The sequence below is a fragment of the Jaculus jaculus genome, chromosome 4 (assembly GCF_020740685.1).
Source record: "Jaculus jaculus isolate mJacJac1 chromosome 4, mJacJac1.mat.Y.cur, whole genome shotgun sequence".
Lineage (NCBI taxonomy): Eukaryota > Metazoa > Chordata > Mammalia > Rodentia > Dipodidae > Jaculus > Jaculus jaculus.
In genome coordinates this window covers 124,866,928-124,886,946 of record NC_059105.1, presented here as the reverse complement: position 1 = coordinate 124,886,946, position 20,019 = coordinate 124,866,928, and the positions used below count along the sequence as shown (strand labels likewise).

Here is a 20,019-nt window from a genome sequence, read left to right as displayed (position 1 = left end):
ACAAAGAATATTAAAAAAACTTTTTTTGTTCATTTTTATTTATTTATGTGAAAGTGACAGACAGAGAAAGAGGCAGATAGAGAGAGAGAGAGAATGGGCACCCCAGAGCCTCTAGCTACTGCAAACGAACTCGACATGTGCACCCCCTTGTGCATCTGGCTAACGTGGGTTCTAGGGAATCGAGCCTCGAACTGGGGTCCTTAGGCTTCACAGGCAAGCACTTAACACTAAGCCATCTTTGTAGCCCACAAAGAACATTTTATAAGACAGAGTCTCATGTAGCCCAAGATGTTAAACTCACTGTGTATCCAAAGATGGCCTTGATCTTCTGATCCTCTTCTACCTGCTAAATGTTGGAATTACAGATGTGTGCCACCGTGTCTAGCTTAAGCACTTCTGGGGATCAAACTGAGGGCCTCATGAATGCTAGGTAGGTGCTGTATTAACTGAATTCATCCCTAAGGAACATTTTGACATACCTAATAGATCAGTTACCAGTTCATGGCATTGGAGCTAATTGGTGGAAAGTTTGTTCTAAACCTAATGCTTTTAAAATTATGACAGAGTTAAGAAAATAAATGGTAAATGATGTGAGGATAGAGTTTTAATTTTATTTTTTATTTAAAAAATATATTTTATTTATTTGAAAGAGAGAGATTAGGTACATCAGGGCCTCTGCAAATGAACTCCAGACACATGCACCAGCTTCTGCATCTGCCTTACTGGAGAACTGACCCTGTGTCCTTAGGCTTTGCAGGCAAGCACCTTAACCACTAAACCATCTCTTCAGCCCCTCAATTTTTTTTCTTTTTTTCTTTTTTTTTTTACCAGTAAAACTCCATTAAAAAAAAATTTTTTTTTATTAGTTTTCTATTCAGCAAATACAGGCAGTTTGGTACCATTATTAGGCTCATTCGTAATCTACCCCCTCCCCAATGGCCCCTCCTTGTTGATGTATATATGGGTCGTGCATTGTGGAGTTAGCCCACAGTTATTGGTACAATACATGTCTCTGCATATCATGACCCAACATGTGGCTCTGACATTCTTTCCACCCTCTCTTCCGCAAAATTTCTGTGGGCTATGTTGGGTTCATTTTTGGTCTGCTTCAGTGATGAGATGTTGGGGACCTCTGAGGCTCTGGCTTTCTGATATGGTAGGAGTTGATTTTTCTCTGTGTTGATCTCCTTCCCCCTTGTGCTGGTATCTGGTTCATCAGGAAAACAGCACCCTTGCTTGTTTTGCCAATTTTCCTTAGTCAGCAGCCCCTCAATTTTTATTTATTTATTTGATTTTTTGAGGTAGAGTCTTTTTCTAGCTCAGGCTGACCTGGAATTCACTACGTAGTCTCAGGGGCCTCAAACTCACAACGATCCTCCTACCTCTGCCTCCCAGAGTGCTGGGATTAAAGGTGTATACCACCACACCTGGCTCCAATTTTTATTTATTTATTTGCGAACAGCGGCATAGAGAGAGAGAGAGAGATTGATTGATTGATTGAGAATGGGTGTGTAAGGACCTCTAGCCACTGCAGAAGAACTCCAGATGTATGTGGCCACTTTGCATCTGGGTTTACATGAGTACTAGGAAATTGAACCAGGGTTACTTGGGTTTGCAGACAAGGGCCTTAACCACTGAGCAATCTCTCCCATGTTTTTTTTTTTTTTTTTAATATAAACCTTTACTTATTTGTAAGCAGAGAGATAGAAGAAAGACAGAGAGAATGTGCATACCAGGGGCCTCCCTCACTGCAACTGGATTCCAGATGCATGCACCACTTTGTGTATCCAGCTTTATGTGGGTACTAGGGAATCAAACTCAGGTCAGTAGGCTTTGCAGGCAAGCACCTTAACCACTGAGTCATCTCTCCACCCCATGCTTTTCTTTTTGGAGTTTTTTTTTGGACAGGGTTAGACTGACTCCAAGCTCATTATGTCGCCTAATCTGGGTTTAAACTAGACTTTCTGCCTTAGCTTTCAAGTATGAGATTATAGGTCTGAACCACCATACCTAGTTTAAGACTATTTTAAACAGAAATGAAATTCAGTTGGTAATAAAAATGATTATAATTCATGTCTTGCATAAGCCTTAGGGCATTTAGGTGAGATTTAAATAAATAAAAATTTCACTAACAGGCTGGGTGTGGTGGTGTACTTAGTCCCAGCACACAGGAGGCAGAGGTAGGAGGATCGCTGTGAGTTCTAGGCCACCCTGCGACTACATAGTGAATTCCAGGTCAGCCTGAGCTAGAGTGAGACCCTACCTCGAAACTTCCCCCCCCAATTTTTTTTTTTTTCACTAACAGAATGATTACTTCAGTTGAGTTTGTTACTGATTGACTGGATATTTCTTTTTCCTTTTTTGGTTTTTCGAGCTAGGGTCTTGCTCTAGTCCAGGCTGACCTAGAATTCAGTATGTAGTCTTAGGGTAGCCTTAAACTCAGGGCACTCCTCCTACCTCTGCCTCCCGAGTGTTGTGCCACCATGCCTGGCTTCCTTATGCTGCTGCTGCTTCTTTTTTTATTTTTCGAGGTAGGGTCTCACTCTAGCCCAGGCTGACCTGGAATTCATTATGGAATCTCAGGGTGGCCTTGAACTCATAGCAATCCTACTACCTCTGCCTCCCGAGTGCTGGGAGTAAAGGCATGCGTCACCACACCCGGCTCTTACGCTTCTTTTAATAGTAAAATATCTCTTTTTCTCCAAAATTCATTAACTATGACCATATTTTTTCTTTCCACAATACTTCAACTTGTTACTGTGTTCTGAAAGTGAGGTGACAGGTTAGCAGGAGGAAGAGAGAACAGTTGTTTCCAGGCAAGGTGGTTCATACCTGGGAATCATATCATTTGGGAGGCTCACCCAAGGGGATTGCCCTGTGTTTGAATCCAGCCAGCTTAGGCTATATAGTTTTAGGCCAGCTTTAGCTGCAGTATGAGCCCATTTAAAAAAAAATACAGAAAGAGGGCTAGAGACATGGCTCAGCAGTTAAGATGCATGCCTACAAAGCCTAACAACCCTCGTTCAATTCCCCAGTACCCACATAAAGGCTAGAGTGAGACCTTACCTCGAAACCCCTCCCCCCAAAAAAAATACACACACACACACACATATATATATAGGAAAAGGAGGGAGAATGGGAGAGGGAGAAAGAATAAGGCATGTGTTTATGTAAAAGTATTAATAAGCATCACCAGTGGCCACATATTAAAAATTACCCACTTTTTCTTGCTAGGTTTGTACCTGGATCAGGTTTCTTGCTGATCCCTACCTCCCTTCTTCTCTCTTTCCCTTCTTCCTTTTTAAAAAATTGGTTATTTCATGCCCTTTTTTTTTTTTTTTAAGGGTAGATTTTTCAGGCTGACCTGGAATTTACTATGTAGTCTCAGGATGACCTCAAACTCTCAGTGATCCTCCTACCTCTTCCTCCAAGTGCTGGGATTTAAAGGCATGTGCCACCATGCCCAGCTAATTCATGCTTTTAATGCTAAAAAAAAGGAAAGTACAATTGTCAAAGATTAGTTGGCTTTCTGACCCTGATTTATTTAATTTACAAATAGAATTTATTTTTGTTGTCCAAGGGTGATAATCTGATGGCTTTGGCAGAAGCAACAATTGCTCTTGCAGAAATGTTGGAACTGAAAGCAGATGCCACCGGTCCAGTGGAAGGAACAGTGATAGAGTCTTTCACAGATAAAGGAAGAGGGTAGGACTGTGCTCAAATGATTCTTTTTAGTAATTTTGTTCCATGACTTTTGTGACTTGATTATATAACAGTATATTATTTCGTTGTATGTTGTTAATTTCTGAACAATATTTTCAAAAGAATTTGCTTTACTTTATTTCAGTAATACACAAAACACAAAAATGTAGTTATTGCCAGGCATGGTGGCACACACCTTTAATCCCAGCACTTGCGAAGTAGAGGTAGGAGGATCGCCATGAGTTCGAGGCCACCCTGAGACTACATAGTGAATTCCAGGTCAGCCTGAGACCCTACCTCGAAAAACCAAAAAAAAAAAAAAAAGTAGTTATCGTCAGACCATGACAACTATTTGTTTATCTTGTCATACTGAGATTTCTTCAAGTAGTTCAGTTTGTTTTTTATTCCACTGATTGATAGACTAAATTGGAGTGAAACATCAATTGTTGCATTTTAAGGTTTCTAAATTATTTGTGACTTTATCCACCATATAAATATCTATATAATATATAAACATAATATAGCAAGATCTTTGTAATGGTCCTTGTGAATGCACCTATATTCAGTAGAGGCTTTGACTTTCCCACTACTTTGTGCACTAGCATGTTGGTAACCCCTTAGCATACATGGAGAAGGTTTAGAATATGGAAAAGGATTATCAAAACATTCTGTCCCTGTGCTGTTCTGCATTAGAAATAGTTTTGCTTTGTTTTGTTCAGTTGAGTAGGAAACGTGTAACGTTAAATTTACTTGTTAACCTTTTTGTTTCTTTGTTTGATTTTTGAGGTAAGGTCTCACTCTGGCCCAGGCTGACCTTGAATTCACTATGTAGTCTCAGTGTGGCCTTGAACTCAACAGTGATCCATCTACCTCTGCCTCCCAAATGCTAGGATTAAAGGCATGCGCCACCATGCCTGGCTTTTTTCTGGTTCTGTTTTATGCCATGCTGAGGATCAAACCTTCAATGCCAGGCTATGTTACATGGGAAGATAACATCTATAAAAAACCACCAATCAAACAAAATCCTGGAGCTTTGGGCTGGGGAAATGGCTCAGTCATCAAAAGTACTTGTTTGCAAAGCCTGCCAGCTCCAGTTCAGTTCCCTAGCACCCATGAAAAGCCAGAAGCAAAGTGGAGCATAAGTCCAGTGTTTGCAGCTGCAAGAGACCTTGGCATGCCCATTCATACACACATATGTGCAAATAAAAATTAAAATCAAATTTTAAAAACTCCTGGAGCTTTGCTTATGTTAACAAATTTTCTACTACTTAGCCATCTACTACATCCCCAGCCTAACAAATTATATCAGAAACTACTTGAGAAGTTGCAAAGGGAATTAATCCTGTGTACTCACAGTTGTCTATGTGGATAAATCTTATGTGTATATACATATATTCACACCTACGACCACACACAATTAATTGCATTAAATATATGTTATATGTTTAACTCTCATAAAAATATCTTTGCTCTACTTAGGAGAATACAATTATATTGATTATAGCATTAAGAACATTTACTTTTATATTCATTTTAGTCCTGTTACAACAGCTATAATTCAAAGAGGAACACTGAGAAAAGGCTCAATTCTGGTTGCTGGAAAGAGTTGGGCAAAAGTACGCTTAATGTTTGATGAAAATGGAAAAACAATTAATGAGGCCTGTCCCAGCATGCCAGTGGGAATTATAGGCTGGAGAGACCTTCCTTCTGCAGGAGATGAAATTCTTGAAGTAGAATCTGAGGTATATCAAGCTTAATTCCTGCATATTAGATCTGCTGTAATGATTTTAAATACCAATCTTTAATGTTTACTGTTAAATAACTATATTAATGTTAGCAAATAATTATAGTTTATAAGAAACTGTGAGGTGTACAGGGTTGCTCTTTTATAATTTGACTATAGTAGTATTTTTGAGATAAAAATTTTAAATTGTTTCTATTGTATGCACAGTTTTTTTTAATTAAAATTTTACAAGTCTGCTGAAGCTTTTAAAATTCATGGTTTCATTTATGAGTTAAGCTAATTTCAGTGGCTAAAAAGCCTTAAGCCTACCAAAAATGTATGTGTTTCATTAAATAATGCCAGCTTTCCGGAAAGAATGTAAGAGCCAAAGGAAGGGTAGGACTCCTTACAATGTGCTCCCTCCAGACATAAAATGGCCTGGATATCCATGACCTCACAGTGCCTGACACTGCCTACAGAAGACCATCATAAAAGGAAGAAAAGTTCATGACATCAAAATAAAAGAGAGACTGATTGAGATGGGGAGGGGATACGATGGAGAATGGAATTTCAAAGGGGAAAGTGGGGGGAGGGAGAGTTTTACCATGGGATATTTTTTATAATCATGGAAAATGTTAATAAAAATTGAGAAAATAATAAAGAAAAAATAATGCAGTTTTCTTCTTGTAAGTCAAGGGCGCGTGATGTCACTGACTGGAGGAAATTTGAGCAAGAACAGGAGAAAAATAAAGATAATCTGAAAATAATAGAAGAAAAGCGAAAGGAGCATCAAGAAGAACATAGGAGAGCTCGTGAGAAGTATGGCACTTTACACTGGAAGGAGAGATCGTACATGAAGTACCTAGAAAGAAAAGAGCAAAAACCCTTAAAGCCAAAAGAAAAAGTAGAAAGAGATTCTAATGTGCTTCCTATAATTATTAAAGGTACCCTTTTGAATATATGTATTGATTTATTTTTATTCTCACAATTAATTTTAACATTTTTGTTTTTTTGTTTTCAAGATAGGCTCTTACTCTGGCTGACCTGGAATTCAGTCTGTAGTCCCAGACTGGCCTCAAACTCACAGTGATCTTCCTACCTCTGCCTCTCAAATTCTGGAATTAAGGTGTGCATAACCTGGCCTGCTTGCTTGCCTTTCCTTCCCTTCCCCTTCTCTTTTCTTCCTTCCTTTTTTGTTTTGGGAAGCCATCTCACTATATAATCCATACTAGCCTAGGACTTGCTATGGAATCCAGGCTATACTTGAACTCAGGGTCATTCTGCATCAGCCTCTGGAGGGCTGTGACTACAAATGTACATCTCACACCCAGCCAATCTTTATATCTATGTAAAACTTATTTCAGTAGTTTGAGGACTATTTTTCTGAGTAAGCATATTTCTTGCTGATTTTAAGTGTACATTTAGTTTATTATATTCTATTAATAGATATTTATAGTACTAAACTTAAGTAAAGGGGGTTTCAGTGGTAAATTCTATTCCTATCATGCCTTTAAAACAGATTGTCAGAGCCGGGCGTGGTGGTGCACGCCTTTAATCCCAGCACTTGGGAGGCAGAGGTAGGAGGATCGCCATGAATTCAAGTCCACCCTTAGACTACAGAGTTAATTCCAGGTCAGCTTGGACCAGAGTGAGACCCTACCTCAAAAAAAAAAAAAAAAAAAAAAAAAAAAGTAAAACAGATTGTCGGGCTGGAGAGATGGGTTAGCAGTTAAGGCACTAACTGCAAAGCCTAAGGACCCATGTTCGACTCCCCAGATCCCACTTAAGCCAGATGCACAAGGTGGCGCACATGTCTGGTATTCAGTTACAGTGGCTGGAGGCTCTGTCATGTCAATTCTCTCTTGCTTGCTCTTACTCTCTCATTAAAACAAAACAAAACATTGTTTTTTTTTTTTCATCATGAATCTTTTTTTATTATTATTTTTAAATTTTTTATTAGCATTTTCCATGATTATAAAAAAATATCCCATGTTAATCCCCCCCCCACACTTTCTCCTTTGAAATTCCATTAAAACACTGTGTTTTTGTCAATGTTTCTTGCCACTAAGAAATTGTAAGCTTTTGCTGTATTTGTAGGTGATGTCGATGGTTCCATTGAAGCCATTTTGAACATTATGGATACTTATGATGCTTCACATGAATGTGAATTAGAATTAGTACATTTTGGAGTGGGTGACATTAGTGAAAATGACATCAACTTTGCTAAAACATTTGATGGTAAGGATTCTGTTTCCTGTGTGTTTAACTGAACCACTGACTTACATCTTTTTCTTTTCTTTTTTTTGAAGTAAAGGGTCTTGCTTTTAGCCCAGGCTGACCTGGAATTCACTATGTAGTCTTAGGGTGGCCTTGAACTAGAATTAAAGGCCTGAGTCACTACACTCAGTTTGACTTATGTCTTTTGTTCCTGGTTTATCATGCCTGTCAGCATCATCCTGCTGTAGCCAGCCCAGCTAGAGATTGAGGCTGAACAGAATGTGCAGCATTGCAGCTGCAGCTCCACTTGTCATCTAACTGTAACCATGGGGAACTACTTCAAGATCTAGTAGTGTTCCTTCATTTTTCTTGAAAGCATTATCACTGTTTCCTCCCCAGCTCCACACCCCACTCAAGGTATCTTTCCATAATTAACTTTTTTTTGAAGTAGGGTCTCACTTTGACCCCGGCTTACCTGGAATTCACTATATTGTCTCAGGGAGGCCTTGAACTCATGGCAATCCTACCTCTTTCTCCCAGGTGCCTGGATTAAAGGCATACACCACTATGCCTGGCTTAATTTAATTTTTAAAAAATTCTTTTATTTATTTACTCATTTGAGAGAGAGAATGGGTGTGCCAGGGCCGCTAGCAACTGCAACTGAACTCCAGATGCATGCACCACCTTGTGCATTTGGCTTTACGTGGGTACTGGGGAGTTGAACCTGGGTCCTTAAGCCTTGCAAGCAAATGCTTAACCACTGAGCTATCTCTCCAGCCCTTAATTTAATCTAAAAAAATATTTATTTGTGCTGGAGAAATGGCTTAGTTGTTAAGGTACTTGCCTGTGAAGTTTGATTCCTCAGTAACTACATAAGCCAGATGCACAAGGTGGCACATAAACATTTGGAGTTTGTTTGCAGTCGCTAGACGCCCTGGCATGCCCATTCTCTCCCTCTCTTTCAAATAAATAAATAAATATTTAAAATTATTTATTTGAGAGAGAATGACAGAGACAGACAGAAAGCAGATAGTGGCCTCCTGCTACTGCATCTGATGCATGTGCCACTTTGTGCATCTGGCTTTACGTGGGTAGTGGGGAATTAAACCAGGGCTGTCAGCCTTTGCAAGTAAGCTCCTTTAATCAGTGAGCCGTCTCTCTAGCCTTAATTTAAATTTTGAGTGCTCTTATCTCTATTACTAACCTGCTCAGTACTTTTCTCTCACCTTTACTTTTAGCTACTTATTTTTGTTAATTAGTAGCTTTATAAGCCATGTCTTCTTAGACTCAAAACATTTAGTTTAAAATGCCCAGAAGGTAAGGGGACTGACATAATTAGTTGAACTTGGGTGGAAGAGATGACTCAGCAGTTGAAGGCAGTTGCTTGAAAAAGCCTGCTAGCCTGGGTTCAATTCCCCAGTACTCACATAAAGTCAGACATACAGTGGCACATGAATCTGGAGTTCATTTGCAGCAGTAAGTAGCCCTAGCACACCCATACCTTCTATCCCTAACATACAAGTAAATATGTACTTATGAGACACCAAAAAGACTCATGACTATCACTTTAAGCTGACCATCTAGAAAAGCACCAATACTGTTGTGATTAATGAATCATTTCAGAAGGTAATTTATAAACTGACTTGATTAGAGTGGTCATATCTACTCAATAAAAAGTATTTTATTTTTTGAGGTAGGGTCTCATTCTAACCTAGGATGACCTGGATCTCACACTATAGTCCTATGCTGGTCTCTAACTCAGAGATCCTACTACCTCTGCCTCCCCTCCTCCTGAGTGCTGGGATTAAAGGAATACACCACCACACAGAGCTTAAAAGGTATTTTTAGTAATGCTGATTCTAAGTATTTGTTTGGCACTGTACTATTTAAAGCAGACATATTGAAGGATTTCCTTCTTTTTAAAATTAACTTATTTAATTGAGAGAAAGAAAGAACATGCCAGGGCCCCCTGACACTGTAAATACAAACTCCAGATATATGCACCACTCTGCATCTGGCTTTACATGGTTACTGGGGAATTGAACCCCAGTCCATCAGGCTTTGTAAGCTGAGCCATCTCTCTAACCCTTGATTTTTTTTTTCTTCCTTCATTTTAAAGCAAGAATGTTTTATTTTTGTTTGTTCTGTTCAGTGCTTACAGACCAGTACATTATTTATTCTTTGGCAAAATAGTCAATTCCATGAATCTTCTTTTGCTTCTTAAAGTAATTCTTGAACTTTGGCAGTTTGGCCACAATCTGTGAACATCTTTTAGACAGCTAGATACCTAAGTGTAAACCACATAAATTGCAAACAGCAAGGTTATAATTTGATAATAGAATTGTTACTAAAATTTGTGGTATTTCAGTCCAGGTCACTTTTTGTATATAAAATTTTATTTAGTATACTGACTTATACATTATGCCCACTTAACACTTAAGTGAATACATTTAAAATCACTGTCCTAGCTGGGCATGGTGGCACACACTTTTAATCCCAGCACTCTGGAGGCAGAGGTATGAGCTAGAGTGATACCCTATCTTCAAAAGCCAAGTAAAATAAAATAAAATAAAATCATTGTCCTTATTTTAAAATTGACTGGTTTTCATTAAGAAAAGTCAGACTTTCTCATCTCATCTACTGGCTATTACAATTTATGTAGAGGAAATAAAAGTTTAGTTTCAGCTTAAAAAATAAATATAAACTGGGTATGGCAGCTCACACCTTTAATCCCAGCGCTTGGGAGGCAGAGGAAGGACAATGGTCATGAGTTTGAGGCCATCCTGATACTACAGAATGAGTTCCAGGTCAGCCTGGGCTAGAGCGAGATCCTACCTTGGAAACACACATATGTAAGAAAATTATATATATATGCATATATATAATTATAATGTGGCATTTTATTGATGTTATTTCTCCAGGTATAATATATGGTTTTAATGTGGATGCAAGCAATGTTATCCAACAATCAGCTGCAAAAAAAGGAGTTAAAATTAAACTTCACAAAATCATTTACCATCTTGTAGAAGATTTGCAAGAGGAACTGAGCAGCAGATTGCCTCACCTTGTGGAAGAATACCCAATAGGTGACTACTGATTGAATATGACTTTTAGCATTTACATTAAGTGCTGTATGTATCACCTACAACCCGAGTTTAGAGCAATATATTGACTGTTCTAATACAAAGTTTATGTGATTGAAGGGGGGGGGGCAGGCGTGGTGGCGCAAGGCTTTAATACCAGCACTCAGCAGGCAGAGGTACGACTGCCATGAGTTCAAGGCCACCCTGAGACTACATAGTGAATTCCAGGTCAGCCTGGGCTAAAGTGAGACCCTACCTCAAAAAAAAAAAAAAAAAAAAAAAAAAAAAAAGGTGCTATAAGGGGAGAATTCATGATGAGCACCCTTTATGCCTCAAAGATATAAAGAGAAGTAAAGCCACTGCCTCCAGCTTAGTCATGAAAACCTAATAGTAATGGAAATAAAATGTCATGGATGAGCCATGACTAGCCAAATCTTTACAACTTCTTTATACTTAATATTAAGTACTTTAAAATATTCTAGCTGTTTAGTATATCCTTTGGCCAGATTAACACTTGAATTTATTAAAAATTATGAAGTATAATGACCATTTTCTAAATATGCAGATATTTTCATTTAAACTATTTAACAGTGATCAAATTAAGGAAGTAACAACTACATGGTTATAAAATACTAATGCCTCAACCACAACCCACATTCCATTTTATTTTTTAACTGACAACTTCCGTAATTTTAAACAATCTCTCATGGTAATTCCCTCTCTCCTCCCACTTTTTCCTTTGAAACTCCACTCTCCATTTTTTTTTTTCTGAGGTAGGGTCTCACTCAAGCTCAGGCTGATCTGGAATTCACTGTCATTTTAGGGTGGGATTTTACTTAATTTACTTAAGAGAGCAAGAGAATGGGTGCGCCAGGGACTTCAGCCACTGCAAATGAACTCCAAACACATGTACCAGCTTGTGCTTACATGTGTCCAGGGGATTCAAACTTGAGTCCTTTGGCTTTGCAGGCAAGCACCTTAACCGCTAAGCCATCTCTCCAGCTTTTTTTTTTTTTTTTTTTTGGTGGTGTTTTTGAGATAAGGTGTCATGTAATCTAGGATAGCCTCAAATTTATGTAATCAAGATGACCTTGAACTGCTTCCACCTCCTAAGAGCTGGGATTAGAGACATGTGCCACCAAGCTTGGCCCCCAAAATGTACTTTGTAAGTATCTATTTTTCCTCTAGTCCAGGATCATTAGTTCGACTTAGGTATCATCTGTCTTTAAACTCATTTAATCTAGAATAATTATTCAATCTATCCTGTAACACTCTGGGAGGGGGGGGAACATGTTTTGAGGTAGGGTCTCACTTTAGTCAAGGCTGACCTGGAATGTCCCAGGCTGGCCTGAAATTTAGGGTAACACTACCTCTGCCTCTCAAGTGCTGGGATTGGAGTGTGCCAACACACCTGGCTTTATGTAGGTGAGCAATTTCATATACCTTGAGTTTGTCTGATACTTTCTCATGAGATTTGGTTTTGCATTTTGTTCTAGATAGATTTTGTCTTAATGGCCTGCTCAACCAACATGATCCCAGTATATATAATATACAAGAGTATATTCTTGCATGCTTAGAGCCATTTGGGAAACAAAGTGCTTCTGCACGTGAACAGGCACACCAAATATCATAGGAAACACCTTTGTTGTCAGAGTTGAGCCACCAAATTAGTGCCTTAATAGCTGTAAAATTTTAAGTGACTTAAACTGGGCAATAGTATATGGTCTACTCTAGAGAATATTTTGTAGGAAAGCTGACACTAGTAGGTTTTTATGAGGCAGATAGGAAAACTCAAACTCAAGATTTCTTATTCCCCCCCCCCTTTTGGAGAATTTTATTATTTTTCGAGGTAGGGTTTCACTGTAGCCCAGGCTGACCGGTAATTCACTTTGTAGTCTCAGGGTGGCCTTGAATTCACAACATCTTCCCACCTCTGCCTCCTAAATGCTGGGATTAAAGATGTCACCACACATAGCCAGAGAATTTTATTTTATCTATTTGAGGGAGAAAGGCAGAGATTATGGGTGTGCCACTGCAAATAAACTCCAGATGCATGCACCACCATATGCTTATGCGTGGTGGTGCATGCTTTTAACCTCCTAATTGGGAGGCAGAGGTGGGAGATTGCTGTTGAATTCAAGGTCACCCTGAGCTAGAGACCCTACCTTGAAAGAAAAAAAAAAGCCTATTCTTTCTATATAGCATGAGTTCATGATTTTTTGTTGCTTTAAGCCCAAATTGACCTAGAAGTCTCAGGATGGCCAAGACTTGATTTCCTTGATCTACCTCAGGCATTTTCATGTTTTCTGTATGTTACTGTTTTCTTCCTTAAGGTGAAGCTTCTATACTAGCTACCTTCTCTGTAACAGAAGGGAAAAAAAAAGTTCCTGTGGCTGGTTGCAGAGTCCAAAAGGGACAGTTAGAAAAACAAAAGAAGTTTAAACTAATCCGCAATGGGCATGTTATTTGGAAGGGTAAGCACCATCAACATTGATTTCTGTGTCATCCCATCACCAGTCATCTGAAACCCTGACATAATCCTAGCAGGTCAATTCTCATGTAGGCTCCCTTCAAGACTCCTCCAGAATTTAGTCTGATTTTCTCTAAACTCCTTTCTTGTTCTGTCCCCTACACTTTCTACTCCTTTACTCCATCTTTTCCAATGATTTTTACTTACTGTCTCTACTGGGGATTGAACTCAGGTCCCTCACACAATGCTAAGAAATTCCCTAAGCTCTATCTCCAGACTGGCCTGTTATCTTTTGATTTTCTCATTGAAGTCAACAACTCCCAATCTGCAGTCTATCTTTAAAATGAGAAAACCTCTTTGGTATTAACAATTTCTGTATAATTACCACTAGTACTAACCTTGTTTCCCTTTAAATTTTTTTTTTTAAAGGCTCATTAATCTCACTTAAGCACCATAAAGATGATGTTTCAGTTATCAAAACCGGAATGGATTGTGGTCTCAGTTTAGACGAAGAAAATGTAGAATTTAAAGTGGGAGATGAAGTTATTTGTTATGAAGAAAAGGAAGTTCCAGCTAAGACTTCTTGGGATCCAGGATTTTAAGCTATATTAAAACCAAAAATAAATGTTTTTTTTTTTTTTTGGTGGTGCAGAGTTGCCTTGCTACTTCCCAGGTTGGTCTCACATAAAAATACCTAGGCCTAGTGTGTACCACACCTGGCTCCAAATGCTCCCTAGATTGCTTCTATAACAATCATTGCTTCATTCAAGACATTCACCTCTAAGTAACTACTCCTTCACAAAAATTTACCCCAAATAAAATTGTGTGGTATGCAGGTACCTTCCTCTATTTATTGCTTTCCACCTTGTTCTTTAAGGCAGGGTTTTTCATGCTGTAAGCCCAGGCTGAACTGGAGTTCACAAGGCTTCCAACTCATGGTAATCCTACCTCTGCCTCACAAATTCTGGGATTAAAGGCATGTGACACCACAATAGGCTTGTCATAGCTCTTTTAAAGCAAGACCAAGGATGTAGAGGGAGGCCTCTCCTCCATGAAGTCAAAAAAGTAGAAATACTTTTTATCACGCCAAGGTACATAATTTTGACCTACAATATCTATAGTGCAGGTCAAGAAAGTGAAATACATTAAAACAATATAAATCCTGCCATTTAAGCTTTTCCCGTGCAGTTGCCACGACAGGGTATCCATTAGGTCACATGATTGACAAAAGGAAATTAATTCAATAGTAATAGCACATCACAGACCTACCTAAAGAAACGACAGTACCACCAATCTGCTTCAAGGCCATTTGAATGTGGAATAAACCCCAACAACTAAAATGTTAAGTCTGAGACTTTTATTAACTCATACACAATTATTTGTCTTCTGGTTTGTTGAAGCAGTAAGTCAGACAACACTTGCCACAGTAATGCCTGTCAAAATGGCTGGCCATAAAAACCCCAGCCCCACACTCATCAGAAGGACACTCTCGACGAAGGCGACTAATTTTACCATTTTCATCCACCTGTAAAGCACAAATTTTACTGTGAGATAATTTCACAAAGCAAGTTCTGACATCTAAGTGACTCTCATATTTTAGCCCCACAATGCCAGTAGTTATATATTCAAAAAGCACTCCACTACATATAACATAGCAGACAAGTCTTAGCGTCTTTGCATATCAAAACCCCAGTTTGAAAGTGGGCTTTTAAAATCGTAATTCAGATCACAAATTCAGAAGCTTACCTAGGAACAGAAGCAAAATATAGATCCTACACATAAATCCATATGCATATACACGTACATACATATACCCCAAGGGGGGGGGGACTACACCCAGGAACTTTGAAATTCTGTTTTCTAAAACACTTGGATAATTAGCTGTTTAAGTCAAATTATCACTAAGTTGCTGACAAGTTACTTGTTTCCAAATACTCCAACGACTTTACTAATATCCTACATACACACACATGAAAGTGGCTCACCTTATAATATTTCAGGACAGCCAACTTAACCTTCTTTCTCTTGTGCTTATTTTTCTTGGGAGTGGTGTAAGACTTCTTCTTCCTTTTTTTAGCACCACCACGAAGTCTCAGTACAAGATGAAGGGTGGACTCCTGTTTATGAACAACCAACATCATGCATTTTCAAATAATACCAGTGCTTCTCAAATGTTACATGGTGATCTAGTATTATCCCTCCTACAACAAAATTTATAAGTAGCTGGTTTCCCCTCAAACTAACCTTTTGAATATTGTAGTCAGACAAAGTACGCCCATCTTCCAGTTGCTTTCCAGCAAAGATCAATCTCTGCTGATCAGGAGGAATTCCTAAAGGGGGGAAAACAGATTAGCAAAGAATGAGTATGTCCTGGCATTACAAATTGCCAATAGTGGTATTACATGTTAAGCAGCCGAGTGTTTATACATGTCAGCAAAATTTTAAAGGCACATTAAGAGCATGGGTGTGCCACAGCATCCACTGTAATCCAACCCCAGATGCATCTGGCTTATGTGGGTACTAAGTAATAGAACCTGGTCCCTTGGCTTCCCTGGCAAGCACCTTAAACATAGCCATCTCTCCAGCCCCCGTGTTAGCAAATTTAATGTTAATACTCTTCACTTTTAAAATTAAACGACTAGAGAATTTGTCAAAATTCATACATGGAAAATGTACTGCAAGAATTCCAACCTAGGTAGCCTAGCTTCATTATCATTAGAAACTCGTTCCAAAAGCACTTCGGTTTGTCAATCTGACCTCTTCCTGGATCTACCACGAGCGCCCACATGGAAGGTGGTTATTTTACTTGCCTTCCTTATCCTGGATCTTGGCCTTTACATTTTCTATAGTGTCCGAGGGTTCAACCTGTGAGTTTTAAAACAACTACATTCACTATCCGATAGTAATCTAAAAAGGGGGTCCAGTAGGCAACCTCCAAGTAATGCTCCCGATGAGCAAAATTCTTCCCAAGCTACGCGTCTCCCACCACTGCGGGCGCCAACTTTCCACTTGCCCAGTACCACTAGGCCCAGACCCGCCCCACCATCTAGGGGCTCACTCGCCACCCATCAGCTCCGGGCCAGGATTCAGAACTTGAACTTAGAACGTTTTCTAGGGCTCGGAAGGCGGCAGCGCTCCCGAAACCCATGCCAGGGCCTCTGGGCCCTCGGCCAGTACCTCGAGCGTGATGGTCTTCCCCGTAAGGGTTTTCACGAAAATCTGCATCTCGGCGGCGGCCACCTGAAGTCGGGAAAAGAAAGAGATGGGTTAGACCTGGGACACCAGAGAGAAGGGTGATCCAAGTTCCAGCCGGAGACCCGGGCGGAGCACGCACGCACCGCAGATGGCGGATCGGAAAGGAAGGCGACCGACGGCGCGCGGGATTTCCCGGTCCAAGGGCCCGCCCCCAGGCGGCCGCAGCACGCGCCTGTCTGCGCCACGGCGGCTGTCCGGCCCCGTGCCGGGCTGCGTGGGGAGCCGCCCATCTCTAAGCGTTATTCCTCTCTTTAACTCGCTCGCTCAAAATGCTATCAATAACGTAAAAGCGCTTTTAAAGTGTTAAAAAAAAAAAAAAGAGGTTTCCCATGCTTATGAGGGTCTTTAAAAGTGGGCGGTTGAGGGTGCGAAAAAGAAGGAATACAGTGTATTATGGGAGTTGTAGTTTTCCACTGCTTTCTTCTTGCCAGGACTACTTGTCCCAAGATGCAGTTCTGCCGCTCTGGACGACCTAGTTACTGTCTCTATGCTCTGGAGTCGGTGTTAGGGGAAGAGATTCAGGTGAGGAGCCTAAGGACAGAACAATCGCTTCCCAGAAGGTGGGACCGTGGCGAAAATGCGATGGAAGGCTGGAGAAGGGTGTAAGGCACGAAAATGTCCTTTACCTGCATTTTTCTTATTGGTTTTTGTAGTCTAGGCTGACCTGGAATTCACTGTGTAGTCTCCCGAGGACTGAAGACGTGCGCCATGGCCGGCTGCGTTTACCTGCTTTTGGAGGTGAAAGTTAAACATGAAAATTTACCAATAAGCTGGGCGTGGTGGTGCTTATCTTTAATCGTTAATCCCAGCTCTGGGGAGGCAGAGGTAGGAGGATCACGATGAGTTCAAGCCAGCCTGAGACTACATAGTGAATTCCAGGTCAGCCTGACTAGAGTGAGACCCTGCGTCAGGGAAAAAAAAAAAAAAATCCACCAAGCAACGGTACATATGAGAAGAGTCGGCTTGGTTATTAAGTGAAGAGCTGATTAGTATTTGATATTTCTATCCCAAAAGTATAGCATAGACCTTTTAATTCATTGATTGAAATATGTATTTTTGATAGCCATTGGTTTTTTTTCCTGAAACATACTTTAAAAAAAAAAATTCACGTTTAGCATATAAGCCTTTAGATTAACTGATGGCCTTTTTTTTTTCTTTCAGGCTCATCAAAGTTTTTGGCTTTGTTTCAAGAGGACGTCAATATTTAGCTTTTTTTCTGGTGAACAAGCTTGTACATTAGGACTTATGTCAGCCCAAGAAATATACAAATATGCAGTTCTCCCTCCTATCATTAGCAGGAGTGATAAAGAATTTTTGGAAAGTATGCAAAGATACATAATTACAGAAACCAAAAGAGTTGGCTGTAATGAGAAAGGGCCTGTTGATGAGTATTACATCATATACCGAAACGTTTTCGATAAGGTACTGTAATGCTCTTAAGAGAATGAAGTTTTCATGAAGTTATAAATGTGCTGTCCTAACTAGTGTGTTACAGCCTTAGTAATAGCATAATTGATCACAGTCTTTTTGCCAGTTTTGAAAAGTTCACTCATCCAATTTGTAAGAAAAGAACAAATGGGGACAGTGCAATGCTGAATTTATACTACTTGTTAATAATAGTTTCATTAGTTTAGTAGGCTCTTTTTTTTTTCCAGGTAGGGTTTCACTCTAATTTTCACTCTAATTTCATGCTGACCTGAAATTGACTATGTAGTCTCAAGGTGGCCTTGAACTCATGGCAATCCTTCTACTACTTCTGCCTCCTAAGTGCTGACATTAAAGGTGTGCTCCACCATGACTGGTTTTGTTTTTTAACTTATTTAAATTTTAATGGTTTGCTTTTGTATAAATAATGCATATGCAAGTTTAAGAGAAAAGGAACAGTAGTAAAGGAGAGTATAGGGAGAACGTCAGGCTCTTCTATTTCAGACCTTTCTTTGTGGGGCCCTACTTTTTTTTCCCCTATATATTCTTTTCTTATCCTTCCTGATACATTCTTTGCTTAAACACCACTGGAAATTATAAATATATAGAGATGAGGATTTTTCACAGTTGCATTTGATGTGTTGAGACTAGAAATGTGATTAGGAACTCATAGTTTTGGTTAACCACTAGGAACTGAAAGGTTGCGAAAACAGGTAAGCATGAGTTTAGAGCAATAAGGTCTAAATGAAGTTTAGAGACTACATTTGGAGGGAATAAGAGAATATCTATAGTTAGAAGTTATACAGTTGAGAAAAATAGACATGTTACTAGTTTTTAAATGTTTTTTTTTAAAAAATTTATCAGAGAAAGAGGGGGAGAGAGGGAGAGAATGGGCATCCCAGGGCCTCCAGCCACTGCAAACAAACTCCAGATATGCGCCCCCTTGTGCCTTTGGCTAATGTGGGTCCTGGGGAATCAAACCTGGGTCTTTTGGCTTTACAGGCAAATGCCTTAACTGTTAAGCCATCCCTCCATCCCACTAGTTTTAATCTACATTATATGGTGTGAATTCACAGGAAGTATAATGAAAATGGCCTTTTTCTTTCTTATATTTGATTGCAGTACTAATGAATCACAAACGCAACTATCTTTTTTTTTTTTTTTTTTTTTTTTTTTTTTGTTTTGTTTTTCGAGGTAGGGTCTCACTCTGGTCCAGGCTGACCTGGAATTAACTCTGTAGTCTCAGGGTGGCCTTGAACTCATGGCGATCCTCCTACCTCTGCCTCCCAAGTGCTGGGATTAAAGGTGTGCGCCACCACGCCCGGCTCAGCCACTATCTTTTAATGCCTAATAATGTTGAGTGTACTGATTAAAAATTTTTAGATTTCTAATTATTAATCATGTTTTTTTTTGATTGTTTTAAAATATTTTATTTATTTAGTTGCAAGCAGAGTGAGCTTGAGAGAAAAGAACGAGAGAGAGAGAATGGGCACCCCAGGGATGTCCAGCCACTGCAAACAAACTCCAGATGCACGCACCTCTTTGTGCGTTTAGCTGTATGTGGGTACTGGGGAATCAAAACCGGGTCAATAGGCTATAACCACTGAGCAATGTCTCCAACCCTTCTCCTCCTCCTCCTCTTCTTTTTTTTTTTAAATTTTCAATTTTTATTAACATTTTCCATGATTATTAAAAAATATCCCATGGTAATTCCCTCCCTCCCCACCCCCACATAATCATGTTTTATTTGAAAAACAACCTATTTGAAAGACTCTTGACTCATAGTCTTCTAGAAAAAAGTTCAGTACTATAGATGAAAAAAAAATCATATTTCAGATAATAGAGTATGCCACTGCATACAAATCCATTCTTACTTCAATCAAGAGAGAATATGATGCCTTTATTGAGACAATAAAAGAAGGCCGAAGAACTGCATTTTATCTGCATGGAAAACTCAAAGTTTTGGCAGCAGAGCCCACAGCTTTGGTATATTACCAGAAAAGAGCAACCCAACTTGAAACAAAGTGAGTATAAGTGTAATGAACGAGCCCAGAAATCATAACTGTTTCTTAGTTATAATGCCAGTTATGGTAAGTAACTGGAGGTTCTCAGTTTTTTTAATTTCACTTTTATATTTTATTTGC

At 39.4% G+C, this 20,019-nt stretch overlaps 3 protein-coding genes across 13 annotated transcripts in view; 2 read left to right on the top strand and 1 right to left on the bottom strand.

Annotated features, from left to right (window-relative positions):
* Mtif2 (mitochondrial translational initiation factor 2) overlaps positions 1-14,034 on the top strand; it is a 55,227-nt gene extending 41,193 nt beyond the window's left edge. For all 4 annotated transcript variants that reach the window (XM_045147487.1, XM_045147486.1, XM_045147488.1 and 1 more), the window contains 7 exons: positions 3,581-3,705; positions 5,240-5,444; positions 6,117-6,369; positions 7,523-7,663; positions 10,564-10,728; positions 13,059-13,199; positions 13,625-14,034. In XM_045147487.1, coding sequence (XP_045003422.1) covers positions 3,581-3,705; positions 5,240-5,444; positions 6,117-6,369; positions 7,523-7,663; positions 10,564-10,728; positions 13,059-13,199; positions 13,625-13,797 — 1,203 coding nt within the window. In that variant the 3' untranslated portion in view covers positions 13,798-14,034. The remainder of the gene's footprint in view (positions 1-3,580; positions 3,706-5,239; positions 5,445-6,116; positions 6,370-7,522; positions 7,664-10,563; positions 10,729-13,058; positions 13,200-13,624) is intronic.
* Positions 14,035-14,537: 503 nt separating this feature from the next.
* Positions 14,538-16,561, bottom strand: Rps27a (ribosomal protein S27a). The gene is made up of 6 exons (XM_004668955.2): positions 16,534-16,561; positions 16,373-16,435; positions 16,006-16,060; positions 15,440-15,525; positions 15,181-15,312; positions 14,538-14,720 (listed from the first exon to the last, which is right to left on the bottom strand). The coding sequence occupies exons 2-6, from the start codon at positions 16,418-16,420 to the stop codon at positions 14,571-14,573; spliced, it is 471 nt and encodes a 156-aa protein (XP_004669012.1). The 5' UTR covers positions 16,421-16,435; positions 16,534-16,561; the 3' UTR covers positions 14,538-14,570.
* A 331-nt stretch (positions 16,562-16,892) lies between these two features.
* Positions 16,893-20,019, top strand: part of Clhc1 (clathrin heavy chain linker domain containing 1) — an 81,707-nt gene continuing 78,580 nt past the window's right edge. For 4 of the 8 annotated variants that reach the window (XM_004668954.2, XM_045148448.1, XM_045148452.1 and 1 more), the window contains exons 1-3: positions 16,893-16,972; positions 17,612-17,872; positions 19,712-19,899. In XM_004668954.2, the coding sequence (XP_004669011.2) occupies positions 16,898-16,972; positions 17,612-17,872; positions 19,712-19,899 (524 nt within the window). In that variant the 5' untranslated portion in view covers positions 16,893-16,897. Of the gene's footprint in view, positions 17,058-17,103; positions 17,189-17,611; positions 17,873-19,711; positions 19,900-20,019 lie in introns of all 8 variants that reach the window. The other 4 variants (XM_045148451.1, XM_045148450.1, XM_045148449.1 and 1 more) reach the window with 4 other exon arrangements.

Excerpts from the sequence above, each read along its gene's own strand:
- Rps27a (XM_004668955.2), bottom strand. The coding sequence starts at position 16,420 with ATGCAGATTTTCGTGAAAACCCTTACGGGGAAGACCATCACGCTCGAG. Across the intron at positions 16,061-16,372 it reads GGAAGACCATCACGCTCGAG|GTTGAACCCTCGGACACTAT; the intron begins GTACTGGCCGAG and ends TAAAACTCACAG. Across the intron at positions 14,721-15,180 it reads CTGTCCTGAAATATTATAAG|GTGGATGAAAATGGTAAAAT; the intron begins GTGAGCCACTTT and ends TGTGCTTTACAG.